At 62.4% G+C, this 19,872-nt stretch overlaps 8 protein-coding genes across 8 annotated transcripts; 4 read left to right on the top strand and 4 right to left on the bottom strand.

Moving 5' to 3' along the window:
• Window positions 1-871: 871 nt before the first annotated feature.
• On the top strand, window positions 872-2,989 carry SPCC777.04_1 (putative amino-acid permease; the record flags this gene model as incomplete). The annotated part of the gene is made up of 6 exons (XM_062775846.1): window positions 872-941; window positions 1,019-1,080; window positions 1,142-1,149; window positions 1,221-1,463; window positions 1,582-2,495; window positions 2,541-2,989. 6 exons carry the CDS (start codon window positions 872-874, stop codon window positions 2,987-2,989), a joined length of 1,746 nt encoding a protein of 581 aa, XP_062631830.1.
• Window positions 2,904-5,956, bottom strand: CUL4A (Cullin-4A). The gene is made up of 11 exons (XM_062775845.1): window positions 5,780-5,956; window positions 5,449-5,741; window positions 5,336-5,409; window positions 5,177-5,287; window positions 4,826-5,139; window positions 4,393-4,788; window positions 4,137-4,352; window positions 3,937-4,099; window positions 3,635-3,900; window positions 3,214-3,596; window positions 2,904-3,169 (listed from the first exon to the last, which is right to left on the bottom strand). The coding sequence occupies exons 1-11, from the start codon at window positions 5,919-5,921 to the stop codon at window positions 3,119-3,121; spliced, it is 2,409 nt and encodes an 802-aa protein (XP_062631829.1). The 5' UTR covers window positions 5,922-5,956; the 3' UTR covers window positions 2,904-3,118.
• Window positions 5,957-6,354: 398 nt separating this feature from the next.
• On the top strand, window positions 6,355-9,540 carry LOC62_07G009288 (uncharacterized protein). Its single transcript, XM_062775844.1, has 2 exons — window positions 6,355-7,769; window positions 7,824-9,540. Exons 1-2 carry the CDS (start codon window positions 6,996-6,998, stop codon window positions 9,264-9,266), a joined length of 2,217 nt encoding a protein of 738 aa, XP_062631828.1. The 5' UTR covers window positions 6,355-6,995; the 3' UTR covers window positions 9,267-9,540.
• Window positions 9,541-10,069: 529 nt separating this feature from the next.
• Window positions 10,070-12,066, bottom strand: SPAC11D3.17 (Zinc finger protein; the record flags this gene model as incomplete). Its single annotated transcript, XM_062775843.1, has 5 exons — window positions 11,977-12,066; window positions 11,066-11,928; window positions 10,676-11,024; window positions 10,446-10,621; window positions 10,070-10,403 (listed from the first exon to the last, which is right to left on the bottom strand). The coding sequence occupies exons 1-5, from the start codon at window positions 12,052-12,054 to the stop codon at window positions 10,070-10,072; spliced, it is 1,800 nt and encodes a 599-aa protein (XP_062631827.1). The 5' UTR covers window positions 12,055-12,066.
• A 310-nt stretch (window positions 12,067-12,376) lies between these two features.
• On the bottom strand, window positions 12,377-13,703 carry GA2OX1 (Gibberellin 2-beta-dioxygenase; the record flags this gene model as incomplete). The annotated part of the gene is made up of 4 exons (XM_062775842.1): window positions 12,377-12,621; window positions 12,668-13,223; window positions 13,295-13,373; window positions 13,444-13,703. 4 exons carry the CDS (start codon window positions 13,701-13,703, stop codon window positions 12,377-12,379), a joined length of 1,140 nt encoding a protein of 379 aa, XP_062631826.1.
• Window positions 13,704-14,455: 752 nt separating this feature from the next.
• Window positions 14,456-14,941, top strand: mmf2 (Protein mmf2, mitochondrial; the record flags this gene model as incomplete). The annotated part of the gene is made up of 3 exons (XM_062775841.1): window positions 14,456-14,513; window positions 14,554-14,627; window positions 14,669-14,941. The coding sequence occupies 3 exons, from the start codon at window positions 14,456-14,458 to the stop codon at window positions 14,939-14,941; spliced, it is 405 nt and encodes a 134-aa protein (XP_062631825.1).
• Window positions 14,942-15,323: 382 nt separating this feature from the next.
• Window positions 15,324-16,193, bottom strand: hpcH_2 (4-hydroxy-2-oxo-heptane-1,7-dioate aldolase; the record flags this gene model as incomplete). Its single annotated transcript, XM_062775840.1, has 2 exons — window positions 15,324-15,586; window positions 15,644-16,193. 2 exons carry the CDS (start codon window positions 16,191-16,193, stop codon window positions 15,324-15,326), a joined length of 813 nt encoding a protein of 270 aa, XP_062631824.1.
• Window positions 16,194-16,860: 667 nt separating this feature from the next.
• SPBC1683.12_3 (putative transporter) lies at window positions 16,861-18,692 on the top strand (the record flags this gene model as incomplete). The annotated part of the gene is made up of 9 exons (XM_062775839.1): window positions 16,861-17,018; window positions 17,067-17,266; window positions 17,318-17,612; window positions 17,651-17,699; window positions 17,739-17,885; window positions 17,922-17,994; window positions 18,035-18,135; window positions 18,181-18,310; window positions 18,350-18,692. 9 exons carry the CDS (start codon window positions 16,861-16,863, stop codon window positions 18,682-18,684), a joined length of 1,488 nt encoding a protein of 495 aa, XP_062631823.1. The 3' UTR covers window positions 18,685-18,692.
• Window positions 18,693-19,872: the final 1,180 nt, after the last annotated feature.

Here is a 19,872-nt window from a genome sequence, read left to right as displayed (position 1 = left end):
GGGGTATGCATCGGGATGGTGCGGGCGTGGGAGACGGTCGTTTAAGACGAGATCTCGTTCTCACCACTTGTTGTTGTTGTTGTCTCATCCCGGCGGACAAGGCCGACGCGTACAGTGAAGCGCGGGTGCGGGTACGATGCGCGAGAGAGTTGAGCCAGCCAAGCGCAGCAAGCAGCGACGACGCGCCGTCCCTATTCCCGTGGCAAGTCGACGCGGCAGTCGGTCGTGTCGTCGTCGCAAGTTTCTGCTCGACGCGACGTGGTCGCGTCGGCGTGCCGTGCGTACCTGCTGCAGTGCATCCATCTCTGACATCATTTTCTCCGACAACTGCCGCCCTCGTCACTGCCTCGCAGGGCGCCCGCGTCACCGAAATCCGGCACTAGTGCGCGATCGGCGAAGACGGTGATGCCATGTTGTCGGCGCGGCTATTAGAGGTGGCAGGGAGCCGTTCCGGCGGGTACGCCTACGATCTCGGTCGGTCGGTCGGTCGTGCTCTGCACTGCAGTGCAATTGCTCGCTCGCTCGCTCCGCCACTCCCTCGCTCTGCCGGCAGCTCCGCTCCCTGCCCCTGCCTCCCGGACATGGATCGGAAAAAAGATAGGGATACGGCGTGAGCCCGAGTGGCTGAAGGCCCAGAACTGGCCGGCTAAGCGCGCGTCTATTCCATAATGTGCTGCTGCTGCTCCAGCCAGCTCCACTGGAGCGTGAGCAACGATTCCAACGCAATTCCAAGAGACGACGCTGGCGCATGCCGCGACGCAGCTTCGGGGCGTGGTAGCGAGCGGGCTCGCAACCTCAAGAAGGCCAAGCTCACGCACTTGTCCTTGTCTTCTTCCTGCCATCCACCGCATCGTCGCTCGCCACCACCACCATGACCCTCCTCGCTGCCGCCGACGCGATATGGAAGACGGCCGCGAGCTTTGGCGCGCCGGTCGGCACTGGTGCGTTCTGCTGTTGACAACTCTGACGCCAGGTCTCCTGTTTGGTTGTGGCTCGGCGCTGCCGCTCGCCGGGCCAGTGTCGTACACTGTCGTCTTCTTCATCTTTGGCACGCTGCTGTCCAGCACGCTGTTTAGTTTGGTGAGTGGGGCGGGGCGGGGAGTCGCCGAGGAAAAAGACAAAGTACTGACATCCCTCCCAGTCCGAACTGTAAGCACTTGCCCCCAGTCCCAGCTGGGACCTGCAGCCAGCGCTGCGCGCTGACCGCTCGTGATACACAGCATGTACATCACCCCCTACGCCACCTACACGACCCTCGGCTCCGCCTACGTCGACCCCGCAGTCGGGTACATCATGGGCCTCAACTACCTCCTGCAGGTCGGGTGGGAAACGGCGGGCGAGCTCCTCGGCGTCGTCATCTACATTGGCTACTGGGACAAGGACATGACGCGGGGGCGCATGGGCATGTACATTGGCATTATTACCGCCGTGTGCATCGTCGTGAATGTGGGGAGGTTCAAGGGGTAAGTGGTGTGTGGTGTGGCGGGCTGCCACCGAACGTCGGCATGCCCTCGGTCGACCCCGGCTGGCCCGCTCGCTCGCTCGCGCTCACGCCGCTCACGCCGCTCACGCCGCTCCCAGCTCGCCCTACCTCCAGCGCACACTCGACGCCAGCAAGCTCCTCCTCGTAATCTGCATGTTCATCTTCTGCGTCGTCGTGACGACCAAGAACCGGCCCAGCCACGGCTGGGTCGCCCCTCATGGCAAGTACTACCGCACCGAGCCGTTCAACAACCACTTCTCCGGGGTGGTCACGCCGCGCGCGCTCTCCCGCTTCTTGGGGTTCTGGGCAGTGTGGGCAAAGTGCATGTACGCGTACTCTGGCCTCGAGGGGTTCCCGGGCCTGCCGCGCGCAGACGGGTTCAAGAGCGACCCGCGCATGCTGCGCACCAACCTCATCGGCCCCGCCAAGACAATGTGGTTCCGCATCTGCCTCACCTACGTCGTCGTGATCGTCACCTACTGCCTCAACATCAGCATGCACTCGACGTGGCTCCTCGGCCCGAACAAGCCGCCCCGCGACACGCCCACCGCGCCGGTCTACGTCGCGATCGCGCACATGGCCGGCGTCAAGGGCCTCGCGCACCTCGTCAACGCGGTGGTGCTTACCAACGGACTTGTGGCCACCATCCTCAACATGGGCTCGACGGCTCGCGCGTTCAACTATGTGCTTGACTCGACGTTCAACAGGCTCAGCGAGAAGGCCAGCGTCGACGGCGCAGAGCCCGACCCGGCCGGTGCCGCGCCCGTGCCCCTGCCCAAGATTGTCCAGCTGGCGTTCCCCCGCCTCGGCGGCTGGCTCGGCACCAACGACCTCCCGATCGGGGGCCTGCTCGTCGGTATTGGCTTCGCCGCGCTGTCCTTCATCGCCCTCGACCACGGCCTCAACCAGTGCTTCCTGTGGTTCACCGGCTTGTCGGGCACGTCGTCCATCGTCCTCTGGGCCGCCATCAACCTGTGCTACGTGCGCGCGAGGAAGGCGCTGATCCTGAGAGGTGAGTGGAGTTGTGGGGGCCAGTCAGTCACTAACCCCCGCCCAGGCGTCCGTGGCAAGGTCAAGCTCCCCCTCCAACACCACATGCAGCCCTTCCTCGCCTACTTCTGCATCCCCTTCTTCACCATCATCTTCCTCTTCAACGGCTTCTGGGTCTGGATCCCAAAGTTTGAGGGTGTCCAGTTCGTCATGTCCTACCTCACCTTCCCCTACACCATCATCCCGTACATCCTGTACAAGCTCTGGTGGAGGACCCGCGTCGTCGACCTGCGCCAGATCAACTTTGGCGCGTGCGCCCGCGGCCTCCTGCATTCGGAGAAGAAGCCCAGTGTTGTCGTCGACAACACTGGCGTCGACCCCGCCATGGTCGTCGACGCCGGCGTCATCAACGAGAAGAAGAAGAAGAAGGTCACGACGAGAAGAGTCCCAGTCCCGTCCGACACCTCGGACTCGTCGCCGTTGGCATCGTCGCCGTCAGCGTCCGACTTGGCGTAGCGTTGCGTTAGTATATCTTAGTATTGTACACATCCACGGTCCACTGCATAATGCACCTGTAGCTCTACGCGTATCGAGGAGGCACGGTTGAGCCAAGTTGCGCGATTGTTGACGCCAACGTGTGTGACTCTACGCCAGGTAGTGCAGCGTGTTGCGGTCGCCTTCCTCGCGTTGAAGGAACTGAGTCGTCAGTGGCTATACCGTCAGGTCCACAGCCAACCCACCTCACGCTCGATCAAGCTCTCAACCCGCTTCTTGATCTCGCGCACGTCGGGCGGGAAACGCTTCGACACATCGCCCACAACATTGTCGATGAGCAGCGTGAGAGTCATCTTCTTCTTGGCCTTCATGATGCGGACAATCGTCGCCTCGAGCACCGAGACACGATCGATCGCGACCTGCTCGTTCGTCTTGCGCGACTCCTCGACAGAGATGTCCTGCTGGATCTGGTTGATCTTGAACTTGATCCGCTCGCTCGAGAATGCCTTGTTGATGGCGAACTTGTCCGTCGGTTCGACCTCCTTCCCTGCCGGCCTCTTCAGGAGCACACGGGTGCCCTTACGGCCGAGCGCGAGCGACTGGAGTGTCCGAACGAGTTCAGATGATTCTGGTGGGTTAGTACGCGGCGTGGGGGACTTGACCCACCAATTCCAGTGCGCGCCTTTAGTTCACTAAAGTCGAACACGTCCGCCTCATTAAACTGCAGCATGACCACGGCCTGGAAGAGACTAACGCCGATCTCGAATTTGCCGCTGTCGAATCTCGCACTCAGCGTGACAGTGCCGAGCTGGTGTCTCCAGGACAGCTGTCGGTTGGAGTGTTGAGTAGCGTACCATGATGAGAAGGCGTCGATCGACGCCTGGAGCTCGGCAGTGAGCTTGAAGTCCCAGCCGTCCTTGAGGAGCGGGTAGCTGTGGAGTTAGCGCGAGAAGCCCACTTGAACTTACGAAGGCCACGCCGACTCGGTAAGCACATTGGCAGTAAAGTCCAGAGAGTCCTTGTATTGCTTGGGGTTCTTGACTCGCGCAGACTGGTACGCCTTGGCCAGGGTCTCTGACACCTGCAGATCCTTCATCATCACGTCTCCAGATGTGAACTCGTCGCCCATTTCTGAGTGGGTCAGGCATCATCACTAGAAGTTACCCACCATTCTGCAGCTTGACAATCATGTTGCGCTCCAGGTCATCACTTGCACTCTTGTTGAGCAGGATGCGCTTGGCAAGACCTGTAGTGTAGAACGCGCGGAACACGTCCTTGTCCTTGGTAAAGCCGATGAGGGCGATGATCTCGTCGAGGAGAGTGTTGAACTCTGCCTCGGTGCCAGAGCCTTGGCCCTTGCGCATGGCAGCGTCGAGGTGCTTGGCTGGGTGGGTTAGACAGCGAATCACGGCCAGGCAACCCACCAATCCATTCGGCTGGAGCGTTCTGGCGGCTGCCCAAGCCCGACTTGAATCCAGCGCGAACCGACTCCTCGAGCTCTAGACGCCTGTTGTGTGCCAGAACATCGACAGATGGTGCATCGATATCCATGAGCTCGTCGTCGTCGTTGGTCGCCTGAATGGGCTTGGGAGGGGCAGAGAAGAGGGCCGCGACGGCCGTATCCACGAATCGCTTGAGCCTCAAAGTGCTCTCTATCATCTGAGGATCATTCTTGGGATCGGAAATGACTTTGCGAATCCTCGTGTCAATGTGGTCCTGTAGAGCTTTGGAGAAGACCTTGAACGCTGTTGCTTCGATACTAAACTTGTACAGCTTGATGAGGGCGTCGGTGGAGTCTCTGTACATTGCCTCGTCGAGAGCTGCGGGTCAGTGAATGCGGGGGCTATTCTGTCTCACCTTGCCGGACAACAGAGTGTGTGACCTTCTCCCCAGCCTCGTGTCGAGCAAGCTCAACGACCTTTCCGGCGACTTCCGCGGACAGAACCCGATCGGCTCTCTGCTTTTCTTCCTCCTCCTTGGACAAGGCCCACGAGACGTACTCGGCACCTGTGAAGGAGCCTGACTCGACATTGGCAGCGTGTGTCCCAGCCACAGTTTCGTAATGGGCGCGGGTGAGCTCGATGTAGGGTTGGGAGATTGTCTCGAAGACGCCCAGGTGCTTGGCGAGAGTAACGACGGCCATGACAGCGTATCGGGCAGTGGCGTTCTCGCTGCCGGGTTAGGTCGTACTAGTCATGAGCTACCCACCTATCAGCTTCACGCTCTGCAGTTGCCCACGCGAGGATATCATCGCGCGTCTTCTCAAATAGGAGCGGGTTGTTCCAGATGGTAGAGCAGAAGAGCTCCTTGGCCTTCTCGCTGGTCATTGTTAGCCACAGACGCGCGGCGATGCCAACTAAGACTCACCGAATAGGGAGGCGGTCGCTACGTTCGGGCGCATACACTCGGTCGAGGTAGACAAAGAGCGACGCCAACAGGCCCTAGGATGGTCAGAGAACAAGGACGCATGCAACACTCACGACGCGGCGATCATACAGGTCCCAGATATCGACGAGGCGGTCGAGCCAGTTGCCTTCTCTGCCCATGATGGTGCCACGGCACTCGCGGGCGATACGGTCGACATACTTTTGCAGCTCGTCCACGATGTGGTTGTAGATCTTGGCGACGTCCACCTGGGGGTTGAGGACGACGCGACGGCACGATGCCCCAATCTGGTGGTACGACAGCACTGTGGGCTTGCCGGCGAGCACGAGGGGGACCGACGCGTTGAGCTTGTCTACCTCGTCCGAGTCCTTGAGTGGTGGCCGAGGCTCTGAGCTCTTTAGCTAGGGGAGACGCGCTTCTACCCACGCGTGAGGTTGAGGCGGATGACCTTGCTATCGCCGGTGGCGGCCGACGCCGTGCCGGTCAGGATGCTGGTGTGGGCATTTCTGCTTGGTTTGTAGTCTGTGAACGCGTCTGACCTTCTGGGTAATGTGATGAGGGATGCCATTGCGGCGGCTCTGGAGAGGTGTAGAGCGATGGCGGGGAAGCCAGACGCGATAAGGCGTCGTTGTCTTGCCGGGTGGTGTTCACTGAGACCGGCCGATGGAGAGCAGTCGTCATGAAGGGCACAGAAGTGGAGGTGGACGGGGCAGCATCACACGTCATTGTTTTAGTGATAACGCCACCTGCACGAGTGGCAGCACTAGTCTCTCCTATTTCGGGCGGGGGCTGGCCTGGTTTTGTTTTATTATTACGCCGGCTAAACGGGAAAAGCGGATTTCTAATAGCCACTGACTTGCCCGACGAGCAGTTTTAAGCGAGAGAATTTGATCCCGCTAAAAGCCTACAGGTCCTCCCACCTCGGACGCCGAGTGCACAGCACCCAACCAGCCTGGGTGTGTGACTGTGTCGTCGCCCGCACTGTTCCCCCCCAACCACCAGCCCCTTTTGGGCCCTTGGACACCTTCCTGCCCTCCCCGCCCACACCCACCACCACTGTACGGACCCATCTCATCCGCAACCACCACCCCAGCAACCCCCCTGTGCAGGATTGCAACGCCGCTCGCCGCTCGCCGCTCGCCGCCCGTTATCGCCCTTCCCCCTTGGACCGCCCACGCACTCTCCTTCTACACGACCTTCTATTCATTCTTACGCATCCTCCTCTGTTCAGATTGCCAGATTCCCGACAAGCATCACATCATTCTTGGACACGACGGCAGACACTTGTATCATCAACAAACACAATCGACACTTGAAAGGAGACGAGGACCCTTTGATCCCACCCGCCTCAATTCCTGCCTACCGCCTCCCGCCCCTTTCGCCTCCCTCCCTCCCCCCCTTTGCCCTGTCCAACCCACAGAACAAGCCTCGTCTTGACATCCAACACCACACTCGTTCGTTCGTCGTTCTCGCGTCCAACTCTTGTCGACTTCTACGCGTCTGCATCTCGACAAAGGCAATGGCTCGTCAATAACATTTGGCACCTCGCACGACACCGCCTTGATCGTCCTAGCCCGCCGCGACCTTTCCTCTTTTCACCCGCCTCTAGTCACGCGTCGCCGTCGACTGGCACCCCTTCACCATGATCATCCCACCCGACCCAGAGAAGGACCCAAACCTCTTCGCCGAGTCGGCGTCGATCCTTGACGACGACCAGAGATTAGTAGACGTGCCTCTCCCCCCAGATGCCGTCTACCATCCTCAGTCGGCGCCGACGGTCCTGGCCACGTACCCCTACGGTTCTTACTCGGACGAGGACTTTACGTGGCAAGAGACGCTTCCTCCCTATGAAGGAAGGCGTGTTCGCGCGCGCCCCATCTCGTCAGTAGAGGAGGAGACCACGACAGCGTCCGAGGCCAGCACATCACGCGTGTTCGGAGTAGCTCAACCACCACGCCGCCCCCGCACGTCGGTTCTCGTGCGACCATCATCGCAGGCCTCGGTTTCATCTGGCTCTTCATCGGGCATCGCACCATACCCCGACTTGTTGACAGCAAGGAGACCCACCTCGAGCAGGGCTCCCGCTTCCAGCCCCACGGCAGCGTCATTAATCAGCGAGCAGTCGACAAAGACTTGGGAGGGGTTGATATACACTGGCCGAAGAAAACGAAAGATCTTCGGTGTGCCGGTCCCCAACCTTCCTACCATCCCCATTGCCCCAGAGGTTCACGACATCTGGCACAAGTACCGCAAGTGGATCATTGCTGGTTTGATCTTCCTCGCCACCCTTTTGGTTCTTACCATTGGTTTGGTTGTAGGCTTCAGTACCGCGTGGGCAGCAAAGTACAAGCACAAGCGTCCACCCGGGTACCGGCCATGGTACGACAAAGGAGGACCCCCCAACGCGTCTTGGCAGGTGGGTTGATAGGCTGTGCTCGGCATGGGATCTGTGTGCTGACTGCTCGCGTAGATGCCGGATCTCAACTTGACCTACATCCCGGACAGGGACGGACCCAGTCCTGCCGATGGCACACCCTCAAACTGCAACGTGTTTGTGCCCCTCAACGACTCTGCAACAGTCTCTCAGCTGGCCAACCTTGCTTCTCCCTACTTTGAAAACTACATTTCGACCTTTACCTACCCCCTTGATGCCCTCAACGACACAGTTTCCTCCCTGTCAAATGACCTGTACTTCATCGCTCGTGGCCTCGCCGCTAGTGGAACCATCGAGTTTGTGGGGTCCAAGTCTCCGCCCGCCGTGGTCACAGGCGGTACAGAAGGCCAACTCCAGGTCGACGTCATCGCCCGCATCGCTGTTGGCCTCAACTTGACAAAGATTGTCAATGTCTGCCAGATGGACCGCGACGATGGCTCCACTGGAGTGGGGATCTACACGCCGATTCGCACAGATGGCGGTGCCGACATTCCTGGTCTGCTTGACCCTCTTCGAACACCGGCATTCCACGTTATTGTACGCGTCCCACCGTCAATCCTCAATACGTCGAACCCCCAGTATGCCTATCTGCCAAAGGTCAGCCTCGACCTTACGGCCATGGCCACGCGTGTTGGTGATCTGCACGGCGTGGCTTCGTTCGGAACCTTTGGCGTCACTGCTCACTGCCGAGGTGGTGCCGTGGTTGCGGACTACCTTGAAGCCGACACCCTCAACATTTACGGAGCTGAAGGCACTGTCCAAGGCACCTTCAACATCTCTTCTTCGCTCATGATCAACTCGACCAGCGGAACAATCTTTGCCAACGTTTTGCTCAATGATCCTGGGCTTGATGTCGACAATTCGACAACACTTGTGACCGATCTCCCTGGCCCCAAGCGACGCGGGCTGTCGCATGCGACCAACTACCCTGCCACAGGCTTCCACCCCTACCCCACCCCGGCTCAGATGGACGCTGCTGCCAATATTGGCCCACCCACGCACTCCGTCAACACCACCTTCACCACCAAGGCGGGCTTCATCTTTGTGGCCTACTTGCACCACCCTCCATCGACGGCTTTGCAGGCCCTCGTCGCTTCGCAGTCGGGCATGGTTGATGTGTCCATGCACCCCAACTACGTCGGTCCGTTCGCCGCTGCCAACGTTTGGGGCAGTGTTCGACTCCCTCCTCCTCTCCCATCCGCCAAACTCGAGGATCCACTCCACCTTGGACGCACGCGCCTGCTTGTCCAGGGTGACCTCGACGTGTCGGACGATACCTTCTTTGCCAGCCACGGCATAAACTCTACCACTACCGCGTCGTCAACTACGATTGTGACGGGCGCCGTGTATTGGGGATACGCCCAGCAGGCGTCGACCATCACGCCAATGAAGGTTCAGAGTGGCCAGGAGGGCGGCAACTCGGCCCTTGTCGCTGTAGCCAACCTAGGCGACCTGCAAGTCACCTTTGACGGCGTATAATCCCCTACACGGACACACACGGAAATTGTGCCTCTCTGTTTCATTCGATTTTCTTTTCTCCCATGGGTTTCCAGGTCTAGAAGTACATCCAATCTGTCTTATCACGCAACTGCTCTTCGCAACACCACCCCCATCATCCAGCATCCAATCCACACACCCCCAAAACGCGAACCAGCCAGTGATAATTTTGTTGCCGTAGTCGAAACCAAGCTTGTACACGAGAATACCCACTCGCCCACTGTACATTACTCTGTCATGCACCCACGTTGTGCCAAAGGCGGTGCTGCGCGCAGTCAGCGAGGTATGCGGGTGTGCAGGTCGAGCAGTCTCTGTGGATCGCGCTAGAGGTACGCCAATGACGCCGAGGTCGAAGCGCAGTCGGAGCTGGCACAGGTGCGAAGCGTGGAGCGCTTCGGCATGGACTGTCTTGGCATCATCATCACGGTGTCCAAGGCGTCATGTGAGAGCCATGTCTGCGTGCTGCTGGTGTTGTGGCACTCGGCCCCTCCAAACGAGGTGCCCAGCGACAACACGAGTTGTTGAGCACGTGCACCCCGAACCACCTCGCCTGCAGCGCCAATCTCCCGAAAGACACGACTAGGGTCATCGCCGACCTCGCGGACCGCACACCGACATCTAGACCTCCGCCCATGGGTGTGGATCGCCGAGGCCAAGGTCGACCCTGCCCGGGGTGTTGCGCAATGTCTCGACCGACCGGCCGAGACGGTGGCGAAGCGCAGCGATCATTCACAGTACATATATACAACGAATACGGCGCCCGGCCGCGTAACTACAGTACAGTTCTAACCCTCTGCCACGTCCATCTCGTCGAGGCACCGCACGACCATGCGCGCGGCCTGCCACCTCGCGCGGCGGGCAAACACGCGGCGTGTCCACGCGGCCATCGAGTCGGCGTCGCCTAGGCCGAGGCGCTCGATCGGGTCCAGGTGTCCCCCGCGCGCCAGCTGCCACGCGTACAGGACGGCGCGGAACGCGTACATGGTCACCCAGGGCGGCTCGGTCGCGTAGACCACCTCGTGGTCGAGGTCGAGGTAGTCGAGGAACCAGCCAATGTGGCCCTCGAGCAGGGCGCGCAGGTCGGGCGTCACAGTCACGTGCGTGCCGCTGAGGTAGAGCCTGGGGGCGAGTTAGGCATGGTGGGGGGATGCGGGGACTCACGCCGAGGCGATAGCGCTGTCCAGGCTCGTTTCTACCACGCCAGAGGTGTGGCTCGGCGCCCACATCAGCAGCTCGATCATGCTCATACGCAGCATCGTCTCGGTGAGCGCCGCGTGCGGGTCCTCGCGCGGCCCAGTGACGAACGGCTCGAGGACGCGGCCAGACTGCTGCAGCGACTGGGGGGAGGTTCAGCGGGATGCCACCCCCAACACGCCACACGCCACACTCACAGCCGCGCGCTCAAAGCACACCTGGCCCGTCATGGTCGACCAGCCCGAGTTTTCCCTCGTGCTGGAAAGGATGAACGACACGACCAGGGACAGCGCGTACGCGTCCATCCCCGCAAAAGTCTCGGGGACCGGCGCGTCCGAGAGGCAGTTGCGCACGGCGGTCGTGTACCGCGTCGTCTTGTCGCCCTGGCCCAGGAGCGAGCGGTGCGCCCACCCGTTCGCGCTGTCCTGCTCCCACAGCTCGTTGGGGCCCGGCATGTCGTGCCGCAGCTCGAGGTGGCTCAGCGCCCGCGGGTTAGAGAGCACGTGGTACAGCATCGCGTCGACGTGGTACAGCGCGTAGCAGGTGCTGGGGCCGAGTCAGCGTAGCCTCCGCCGGCCGCCACTCACCGCTTGTGGCTCTCGGCGCGGGCGTACTCTGCCCACAGGGCGTCGAGGCTCGATGTCGCCCGCGACGCCGGGAGGGGGTTGAACAGCCCGCCCTGGCGCGCAAGGAGCACCGACTCGGCGTGCAGCTTGAGCCCGTGCGCCGTGGCCCCGCCACAGAGGTACATGATCGCGAGGACGGACAGCAGGACGCGCGCCTGGAGGGTCGCGATATCGAGCGCAGCGGTAGACGCCGGCGCGTCGTCGTCGAGCATCCCGAGCGCGCGGTAGAAGCATATCGACGACAGGGACGGCACTGCCCCGTCGGCCTCGGCGTCGCTGTACTGCAGCCCCAGGCCGATGAGCGCGAGCAGCAGCGGCCGCGGCGCGGCGCGCGGGTCAAACGTGCCCTTGTGCACGAAGGGGAAGAAGTGCGCCACATGCGAGAAGTACAGCGCGAGCGCCGTGTCCACCAGCGCCGGGGAGAGGCCTTGGAGCGGGTCCGCGTCGGCCGTGGCAGCCGCAGCGTGTGATGGCGGCGGCGGCGGCGTGCTCGGCGATGGGAGGGATCGCGCGTCAGCCACGCCCGGAGGGGAAGGAGCGGGCACTTCGGGGCTGATGGACGAGAGGATGTTCTCCATGAGGCGGAGGTCGGCGTCGGCACTGACGTCAAGCGGCGCGGTGTCGAACCCGTGCTCTCGGTCCTTGCCTTGCTCGTCGTCGTCGGCGTACCCTCCCACATCCACCGCCGCGCCGAGCACCTCGGGATGCTTGCGCTTGACGTGCCGCCGGCGGAGGTCGGCGCGCGCGAATGTCGCCCGGCACAGCGTGCACCGGATGCTGCCTGAGCTCGTGCCGTGCACTGCGAGGTGTCGCTTGAGGTTCTCCTGCGTGTGCGTCAGTCGGGCGCCGGCGGGGCGGGTAGGCGCACTCACATGCCGCGTGAAGCGCTTGTCGCAGTGCGCGCAGGCGAACGGGTGCAGCGGCGTTGCTGTTGTGGTGTCGCGGGGCATCGTGTCTGCATGCTCCGATGGGGAGGAGGGGAGGAGCAGAGATGACGAGGATGAGGGGGGCAACGCACACGAGCGGGGGTCGGTGGTCGCTGCCTGCCGGGACGATAAGATGCACAGTCGTGTGGGGCAGCAGCGGCGTCGAGCCGCCAGTTACCGACCCCGACTGGCTGTGGTTGCCGAAATCGCCAAGAGCCAGCCAACCATGTAGGGAGGAGCTCCCCCCCCCCGCCTCAATGCCGCTCTTCCGCCACTTGTTGCATACATTTCACTTGTACAACGCCGCCCGCGGGGGGGCTACAGCCTCGGCGCTACGCGCCTCGGCTTACACCGGCAGAGTCACCTTGACGCCCATAAAGTCGCGCTGGTTCATGAGCTTGCCGCCGATGAGCACCTGGTCCGCGCCGAGGCGGTTGCGCACGCTGTCGGTCGGGTCGGTCGCATTGGCGATCTGGATCTCGCGCCACTGCTTGTTGGTCGGCACGGACGCGCCGGCGTCCATGACCTTTTTGAACTCGCGGTACACGCCTTGCTCTTCGATGCAGCCTTCGCGCTGGATGAGGGGGGATGCTGGGGGTGTTAGCCGCGCGCCTTGCCAGTCGCCCATACCACTCACCCCTCGCCGGGGTCATCTGGATGTCCCCCACGCTGCTGTTGAAGAGCACGAGGCTGAGGCGTTCCTCATGCGCCTGGTCGGCCGGTGGCGAGAAGACACGATGGCGCGTCGCCTTGAAGTGCCCGCCGGACACAATCTCGAGTGTCTCGCCAATGTTGACGACGAGGCAGCCAGGCTTGTACGGCACATAGTGCCACTGCTCGTCGTGTCCCCAGATCTGGAGGCACGAGATGGGCACCGAGAAGAGCAGCGTCGTGGTCCCGAAATCCGTGTGCCCGTGCATGCGCAGCCCGCGCGACTTGGCGGCCGTGTCGCGCCCCACGGGCCGGAAGAGTGCGTGCCGGAAGTAGCCCTCGCCGCTGGGGCTGCCGTGGCTCTGGACATGGTTCCACAGGTAGTCGTCTGGCAGCTCGAGCACACGCGAAAACAACGTCAGCAGGCGCCGGTTGACGCTGCCGGTCAAGTACTCTGCGAACGCGCGGATCTCGTCCATGAACGGGTGCAGGCACTCGGGGATGAACGCATCGTCCTCCCACTCGCGCGTGTACCAGTTGAACTGCTCGATGCCGTCGGGCTCGCCGCGCTCGCGCTGGCGCGTCGTCAGCACGTCGCAGACCTCGCACCCACCTTGAAGCCGTACGGGTGCTTGTAGCCGGCCCAGCGCCCAGTGTCCGGGTGGAAGAGCAGGCGTGCCTTGTCCGCCTCGCTGATGTGGTCGTACATGTACTGCGCGAGGGCGAACTGACGGTGGAGCTGGACGTCAGCAGCAGCGTCACATGCGTCCACTTGCCTGCTCAAGCGATACGCCATAGTTCTCGAGGAACAAGAACCCGTCGTCCCGAATCGCGCCCTTGACCTGCTCGACGAGCGCGTTGACGACCGCCGGGTCCTCGCTGTCCATGAGCGCCAAGTCGATAGTGTGTAGCTCGGCAAAGTTATGTGTCTCCTTCGTCGGCGCCGGCGGGACCCAGGGCAGCACGGTCGGCTTGCCGGGCAGCGAAGGCGAGGGAGGGTTGAATGCGGGTGTGGTGGGCATGGTGTAGTGCGGGGTGTGTCTGGGTCTGAGCTGTGTGGCCATCACATACGGTGTATAAGTATCGCAGCTGCGAGAGAAAGGTCGCCGTTGGCGAGGCGTCGATCTCCGAGGTTGGTGTGACACTGCCACGAAGAGCTTGGCCTGAGCTCCTCCGCAGATCCGGGACGGGTTCGCCTCCCCATATGTATCGGTCGACCAGCATGCAGCTTATCTCAGCAATGAACACCGTCCAGAGCTCCTCGAGCTCCTCTAGCTTCTCGGGCTCCTCCGACACCGATATCAGTATGGCCAGACTAGGGCAAGCAACCCAAGCGCACGGCACCGGCCCGACCCGCCGCACCCGGGTCACTTATCGCTCGCGTCCGCGTCCATCACACGGCCGCCCGAGTTCCGGGCAAGCAAGTATGGGGACCCCCAATCTCACAGGAGTGGACGAGGGATCTTGATGCTTGGCGAAGAAGCGAACGCACGGCGGCTCGGTCGACTCGACTGCGGCACGCGGGCCGTCGGGCCACGACCGGGCTCGGCTCAAGGGGGAGCTCCTCCCCTCCTCCTGTTCGTGGCCATGATGCTGGCTGGCCAAACACACCACGTCTGGCCAAGTACCCATGTCCAGTTCGCGTAGGTCTGACTCGGGCGCTATCTTGCCTTAAGAACCTCGTCTGCCCTCTCCGACTATCTGAGCGCCTATTCAGACTCATTCATACCACTCATACTCATCCATCACACCACCACCCCACCACGCCGCCACAATGACGCTCACCCGCGAGATCATCTACTCGGACGACTTCCCCCTCAAGCCGCATAACGGTGGGCCCCAGCCCGCAGATCACCCCTCTAACACCCCCAGCACCCGCAGTCAAGGTCCCCGGGCTCGTCTTCCTCGCGGGCCAAACGGCCACGGGCGAGATCAAGGCCGCAACCGTGCGTCCAAAAATGCTGCAATACCTAATCTCCCTGCGCAGGCGACGGCGCTGAAGAACCTGGCTGCCGTGCTCGAGCTCTCCGGGAGCAGCGTGGACAAGATTGTCAAGGTCAACGTGTGGCTCCAGGACATGGCCGACTTTGCCGCCATGAACGAGGTGTACATTGACGTGAGTGGCGCGAAAGCCAAGTCGAGGGTCGCGGCACTCACGAACCAGTTCTTCCCCAAGCCGTGCCCCGCGCGCACGTGTATCCAGGCCGGGTGCCTGCCTGGCGGGTCATCGATAGAGATCGAGGCTATCGCGCAGGTGTAGATAGAGTGCATGCATGGTGTGGCTTGGACTGTGGTGCTGGGGCAGGGGTGGTAGAGTGGCTTGCGGCCATCTGTGCGCGTCGCGGTACAGATATTGCTTACAGACGCACGGGGTAGCACAGAGCCTGCGTACAGCACAAGAACAACATAGCTCGGTATGGATGATACCTGGTTATAGGCCGAGTCGGTACGCACACCGTGAGGGTCTGAAACTCCCCATAAGGCTCCCTTGCAACTCGACAAGTGGAAGGCGGCGGCACACCTCACCGCATTATTGGCATTCTGCTCTGGGCAAGCTATCGCGAAGGCAACAAGCGCCGTGGGGTCACCCCACCATCACCTGTACCACGTTAACGCCTATAGCATGCATACATTCGCAGAGTCTACGACCTAGCAACCTTGACCTCGGCCGTATACCAGTTGGTAATGGCCTTTGTGTCGCCGGTGATAGCGACGCTGTCAAACACCTCGAAGGCAGCCTTGGCGAGGACGCCGTCGTTGACGAGGCGGCCGGCCCACTTGCCATGCCTGCGCGCCGCGGCGACGATGCGGTCAATGGCCTCGAGGAAGACGGGCTCGTCGCCGCGCGCGGGTGTGTAGCCCAGGAGCGACTGTGCGAGGTCGTTTGGCCCGATGAACAGGAAGTCTGGCGGCGTCAGCGAGTCGACACCCCTACAGCACACGACACGCCGCCGCCACTCACCGACGCCGTCAACCGCGGCAATCTCGTCCACGTTCTCGACCCCCTCGCGCGACTCGATCTGCAGGATGGTCAAGAGGGTCTGGTTCGCGCTCTGCATGTACTCTGGTGTGGTGAGGCCGTGCGCGATGGCGGGGAACGCCGACCCCTGTCCGCGGAGGCCCTGCGGCGGGAACTTTGATGCCCGTACAACCGCCTCGGCCTCGGCGGCCGTGTTGATCATGGGCACCATGAGCCCGTGGGCGCCGGTGTCGAGCGCGCGCTTGATAATGTCCGGGCCGGTGCCGCGGATCCGGATGAGCGGGGAGACGCCGAGCGCCGCGATCGCCGACACAGCGTTGTGCATGCTGTCGTCGCCAATGTGGCCGTGCTCGCAGTCGATGATGACGGCGTCAAAGCCGCACAGGGCGACAATCTGCGCGTGCCGCACAGACGGGATCGCCATGAAGGTCATCACGGCCTTGGTGCCGCTGCGCAGCGTGTTGAGCATGCGCAGGCGCGCGTTCGAGACGCTCGTGCTGTGCGCCGTGGGGTACGTGTTCGAGATGGTCATGCTGGTGGAGCCGTGGGCTGGGGGCTGAGTGCGTGGCGGAGGAGGCAGACCCGCCACCCGGCCTATCTTATAAAGCCAGTTTGTCACCTCGCCATGGGGACGGATAAGGCCTTTGTCGGTACAATACTTTGGAGGAGCATGTAAGTCGGAGGAGCACAGCGTTGACAAGCAACTCGCGCGAGGCGACTTGTTGCAAGTAAGCCGACCCGGCCATGTCCGCTGGAGACGGCAGAGCAGAGTGGACTGGGTCAAGTGGCGGAGCTCCTCCCTCGAGCTCCAGCCGCGGCAACGCCAAGCTGCGCGCGCGACCTCCTCCCTGACCCCGGCCAGATCTGTCCCCTCCACCTCCTGCCCACATCTCCACCTCCTCCCACTTCTATCTCTCTTTCTCCATCTTCCCCTCTCTAGCCGCCACCGGCGAGGAGGAGCATGCCGCTTATCACGCAGCCCACCACCACCGCCGCCGCCAGCTGCAGGACCGTGTCGCGCCGCGCCGCGCTCCTCAGACGACCAAGACCCGTGCGCCGCTCTCGGTCCGGAGGCCGTGTCCCTCCCCCCTCCCGAGATAACGCACGCCCTCGGGACTCTTAAAGCGCTTGCCTGCCTGGTCGAACGAACCACAGAGCAGCTAGAGGTCAGGTCCCTCCCACACCGCCCGCACCACACCATGCCGTCGCCCACCAACTCGACCACCGACATCAAGGAGCCCACGACCGACGTGCTGTCGGTCGACGAACGCCGGCCCGAAGCCCTGCGCGGGATGAGCGACGCCGATATTGCCGCTATTGAGAAGAAGATTGTGCGCAAGGCCGACCTCGTCATCCTGTGAGTCGTGTGCTGCCGTTATGCCGGGCAGCGCTGACCCCCGCCCAGGCCCGTCATGGGCATCCTGTACATCCTCAACTACATTGACCGCCAGAACCTGGCCGCTGCCAAGCTCCAAGGCATCATGGAGGACCTCAACATGTCGACGCAGGAGTTTGCGACTGCCCTCTCGATCCTGTTCGTCGGCTACCTCCCCTTCCAGATCCCGTCCAACCTTATCATCTCGAAGCTCACGCGACCGGGTCTTTGTAAGTCACCCACCGCTGCGTCGTTGTCCTTCAGACCTAACACCCGCCTAGACATCTGCTGCGCCTGCGCCATCTGGGGAGTTATCTCAGCCGCCACAGCCGCCGTGCAGTCGTACCACGCCCTCCTCGCCATCCGCGCCATCCTGGGCATGGTCGAGGCAGTCTTCTTCCCCGGCGCTATCTACCTCCTCAGCGCGTGGTACACCAAGAACGAGCTCGGCAAGCGGATCGGCGGCCTGTACGTCGGGCAGCAGGTGGGCAACGCGTTCGGTGGTCTCATTGCCGCTGGCTGCCTCAAGATGGACGGCTTGCATGGTATCCGTGGCTGGCGCTGGCTGTTCATCATGTAGGTGACAAGTTAAAAGGACCGACTAACACCCGCAGCGAGGGCAGCGCGACCGTTGGAATTGCAATCCTCTCGGCTCTCATCCTTGTGAGTGTGCTGTCAACGAGCAGAGCTGACCCAAACCAGCCCGAGTACCCGTACAATGCCCGCCTCCTCACCCCAGTAGAGCGTGAGGTTGCCGTCTGGCGCCTGGAGAAGGAGGCAGGCGCCGGTGAGGGCAGCGAGGATGTCGGGACGTGGCAGGGTTTCCTGCAAGGCTTCAAGGACCCCAAGGTGGGTTGGGCGCCCCTGCGATCGCTGACCCAACAGCTCTACGCGCTCATCTTCTGCAACATGATGTCGCAGACCCAAGGATCGATTGCAAACTTCTTCCCTACGATTGGTGCGTTGAGCTTGGTGGTTCGTTGCTGACTCGGCCTCAGTCAAGACGCTGGGCTACGACTCCAACCGCACGCTGCTGCTCACCGCTCCGCCATACGTCTTCGCCGCGTTCTGGTACATGGGCCTGACGGCGCTGAGCGACGTGAGTTGACGGTCGTCTGTAACGAGCCACAACTGACACCGCCAGAAAACTAAACTCATCTACCCCTTCATCATGGGCAACATTGCCCTCGCATGCTGCACCTACATTGTGCCCATGGCCACGCTGAGCATTGCAGGGCGCTACACGGCGATGATGTTCATGCCGTGCACAAGTGGTATGTCAGTTGCCCGTTAGTTAATGCTCACCGGCCCAGTCGGCCCCCAGCTGCTGCTCTACAAGACGATCAACCACCATCTGCCCCGCCCCATCGCCAAGCGCGCCGCCGCGATCGCCCTCATGAACGCCATCGGCGGCACGTCCAACATCTGGGCCTCATATCTGTGGTTTGCGGGCCCGCGGTACTTTGCCGCCTTTGGAACCTTTATCGCTGCCGGTGTTGCCTTTGCCATCACCATCACGGGCTACCTCTTCTATGTGCGCCGCGAGAACCGCCTGCTCGACGGCACGGACGAGCAGGTCGCGCGCGTGGTGCGCCGTGGCGTGACAAAGGAGCAGGTGGCTATGGACTGGCGGTATGAGGGGTACTAGGGGCGAGGAGATGCGGGCGTGGTTTGGAGGAGCGGGGGTGGGCGAGGGGGGAGGGGTGGGGGGGGGGTTGGTCCGTCGCGTCCAGTTGTCAAAGTGCCAATTAGTTGATTGTACAATGCACCTTGGTTTCGTGCGCTCCAGGATGGCCCAGGCTGCGTGCGACACAGGCAGGCAGCACTCTGAATCAAGCCGTTGAGACGCGAGCGAGGCGCCCTGGGTGGTGGCAGTGTATGCTGTACGCGTGGCAGCTGACGGGGCGCGGGGTGAGCACCCCGAGGCCCTGTTCTCCCTCGGCCTCGGCGACATCACCACGACGGCATTGACGAAAGCGCGTCTACGCCGAGGCGGGAGCGAGGCCGCGCGGTCTGCCTGCACGGGTCATTGTGAGATGTTTAGAGATGGTCGTGGTGATCGAGGGGGCCGAGGTCGTACGGCACGGTGTAGCAGCCCTCCTGTACGGCGGCTGCGAGAAACGCAGCGACCACAGCCACGATGACGTCCAATGCTGCCACAATGACGCACGAGACACAACCACAGTTGTGGGGTCCTCTGTACCTTGCTGGGCATGACGTGAGACCCAGTGAGACCGAGGACGCGTCGACGCTATCGCCGAGTGTGTATCTGGCCGAGTGACTGACCGAGCGGGCGCGACACGCGTGACGTTGCCCGCGCGAGCGAGCGATAGGATAACTGCGACAAGGGCACCAAGTCGGCGCACCAGCGGCCCGTAGTGGCCTCTAAACCCATCGTCGCCCTGCACCAATACCACACACACACACCCTGCACTGCTCACCGCGGCGGGCAAGCAGCAGCGCCAATCGGCCGCCTCGGCGTCTTGGCCCGCGTCACGAGCTCCTCGGCGCCGCTTGGCGCTTGCGCTGGCGCCCGAAACGGACCCGGCGCGAGGAGCGTAAACTTTGCGCGTGTGCAAGACCAGTAAACGCATGGTCAAGCCAGGCCGCCGTGTCGCTTGTGCATGCACACGCGGACGCGTCGCCGCGCGCCGTAGCGCCGTTCGTCAATCGCCGTGCGTAACGGGCGGGCGGGCGCCGACGACGACCGACGCGGGCGCGGGGGCGGGCGCTGATACCGCTTCCCGGCTCGCCTCGGTTCGGGCGTTGGCTGGCTGGCTGGCTGCCTGGCTGGCACGCAGCTGCGTGCCCGAGCCATCCGCAGTCACGCATTCGC

This window comes from Vanrija pseudolonga, chromosome 7 (genome assembly GCF_020906515.1).
Source record: "Vanrija pseudolonga chromosome 7, complete sequence".
NCBI classification, from domain to species: domain Eukaryota; kingdom Fungi; phylum Basidiomycota; class Tremellomycetes; order Trichosporonales; family Trichosporonaceae; genus Vanrija; species Vanrija pseudolonga.
Note: the sequence above shows the minus strand (reverse complement) of the source record. Positions and strands in the feature narration are given on the sequence as shown.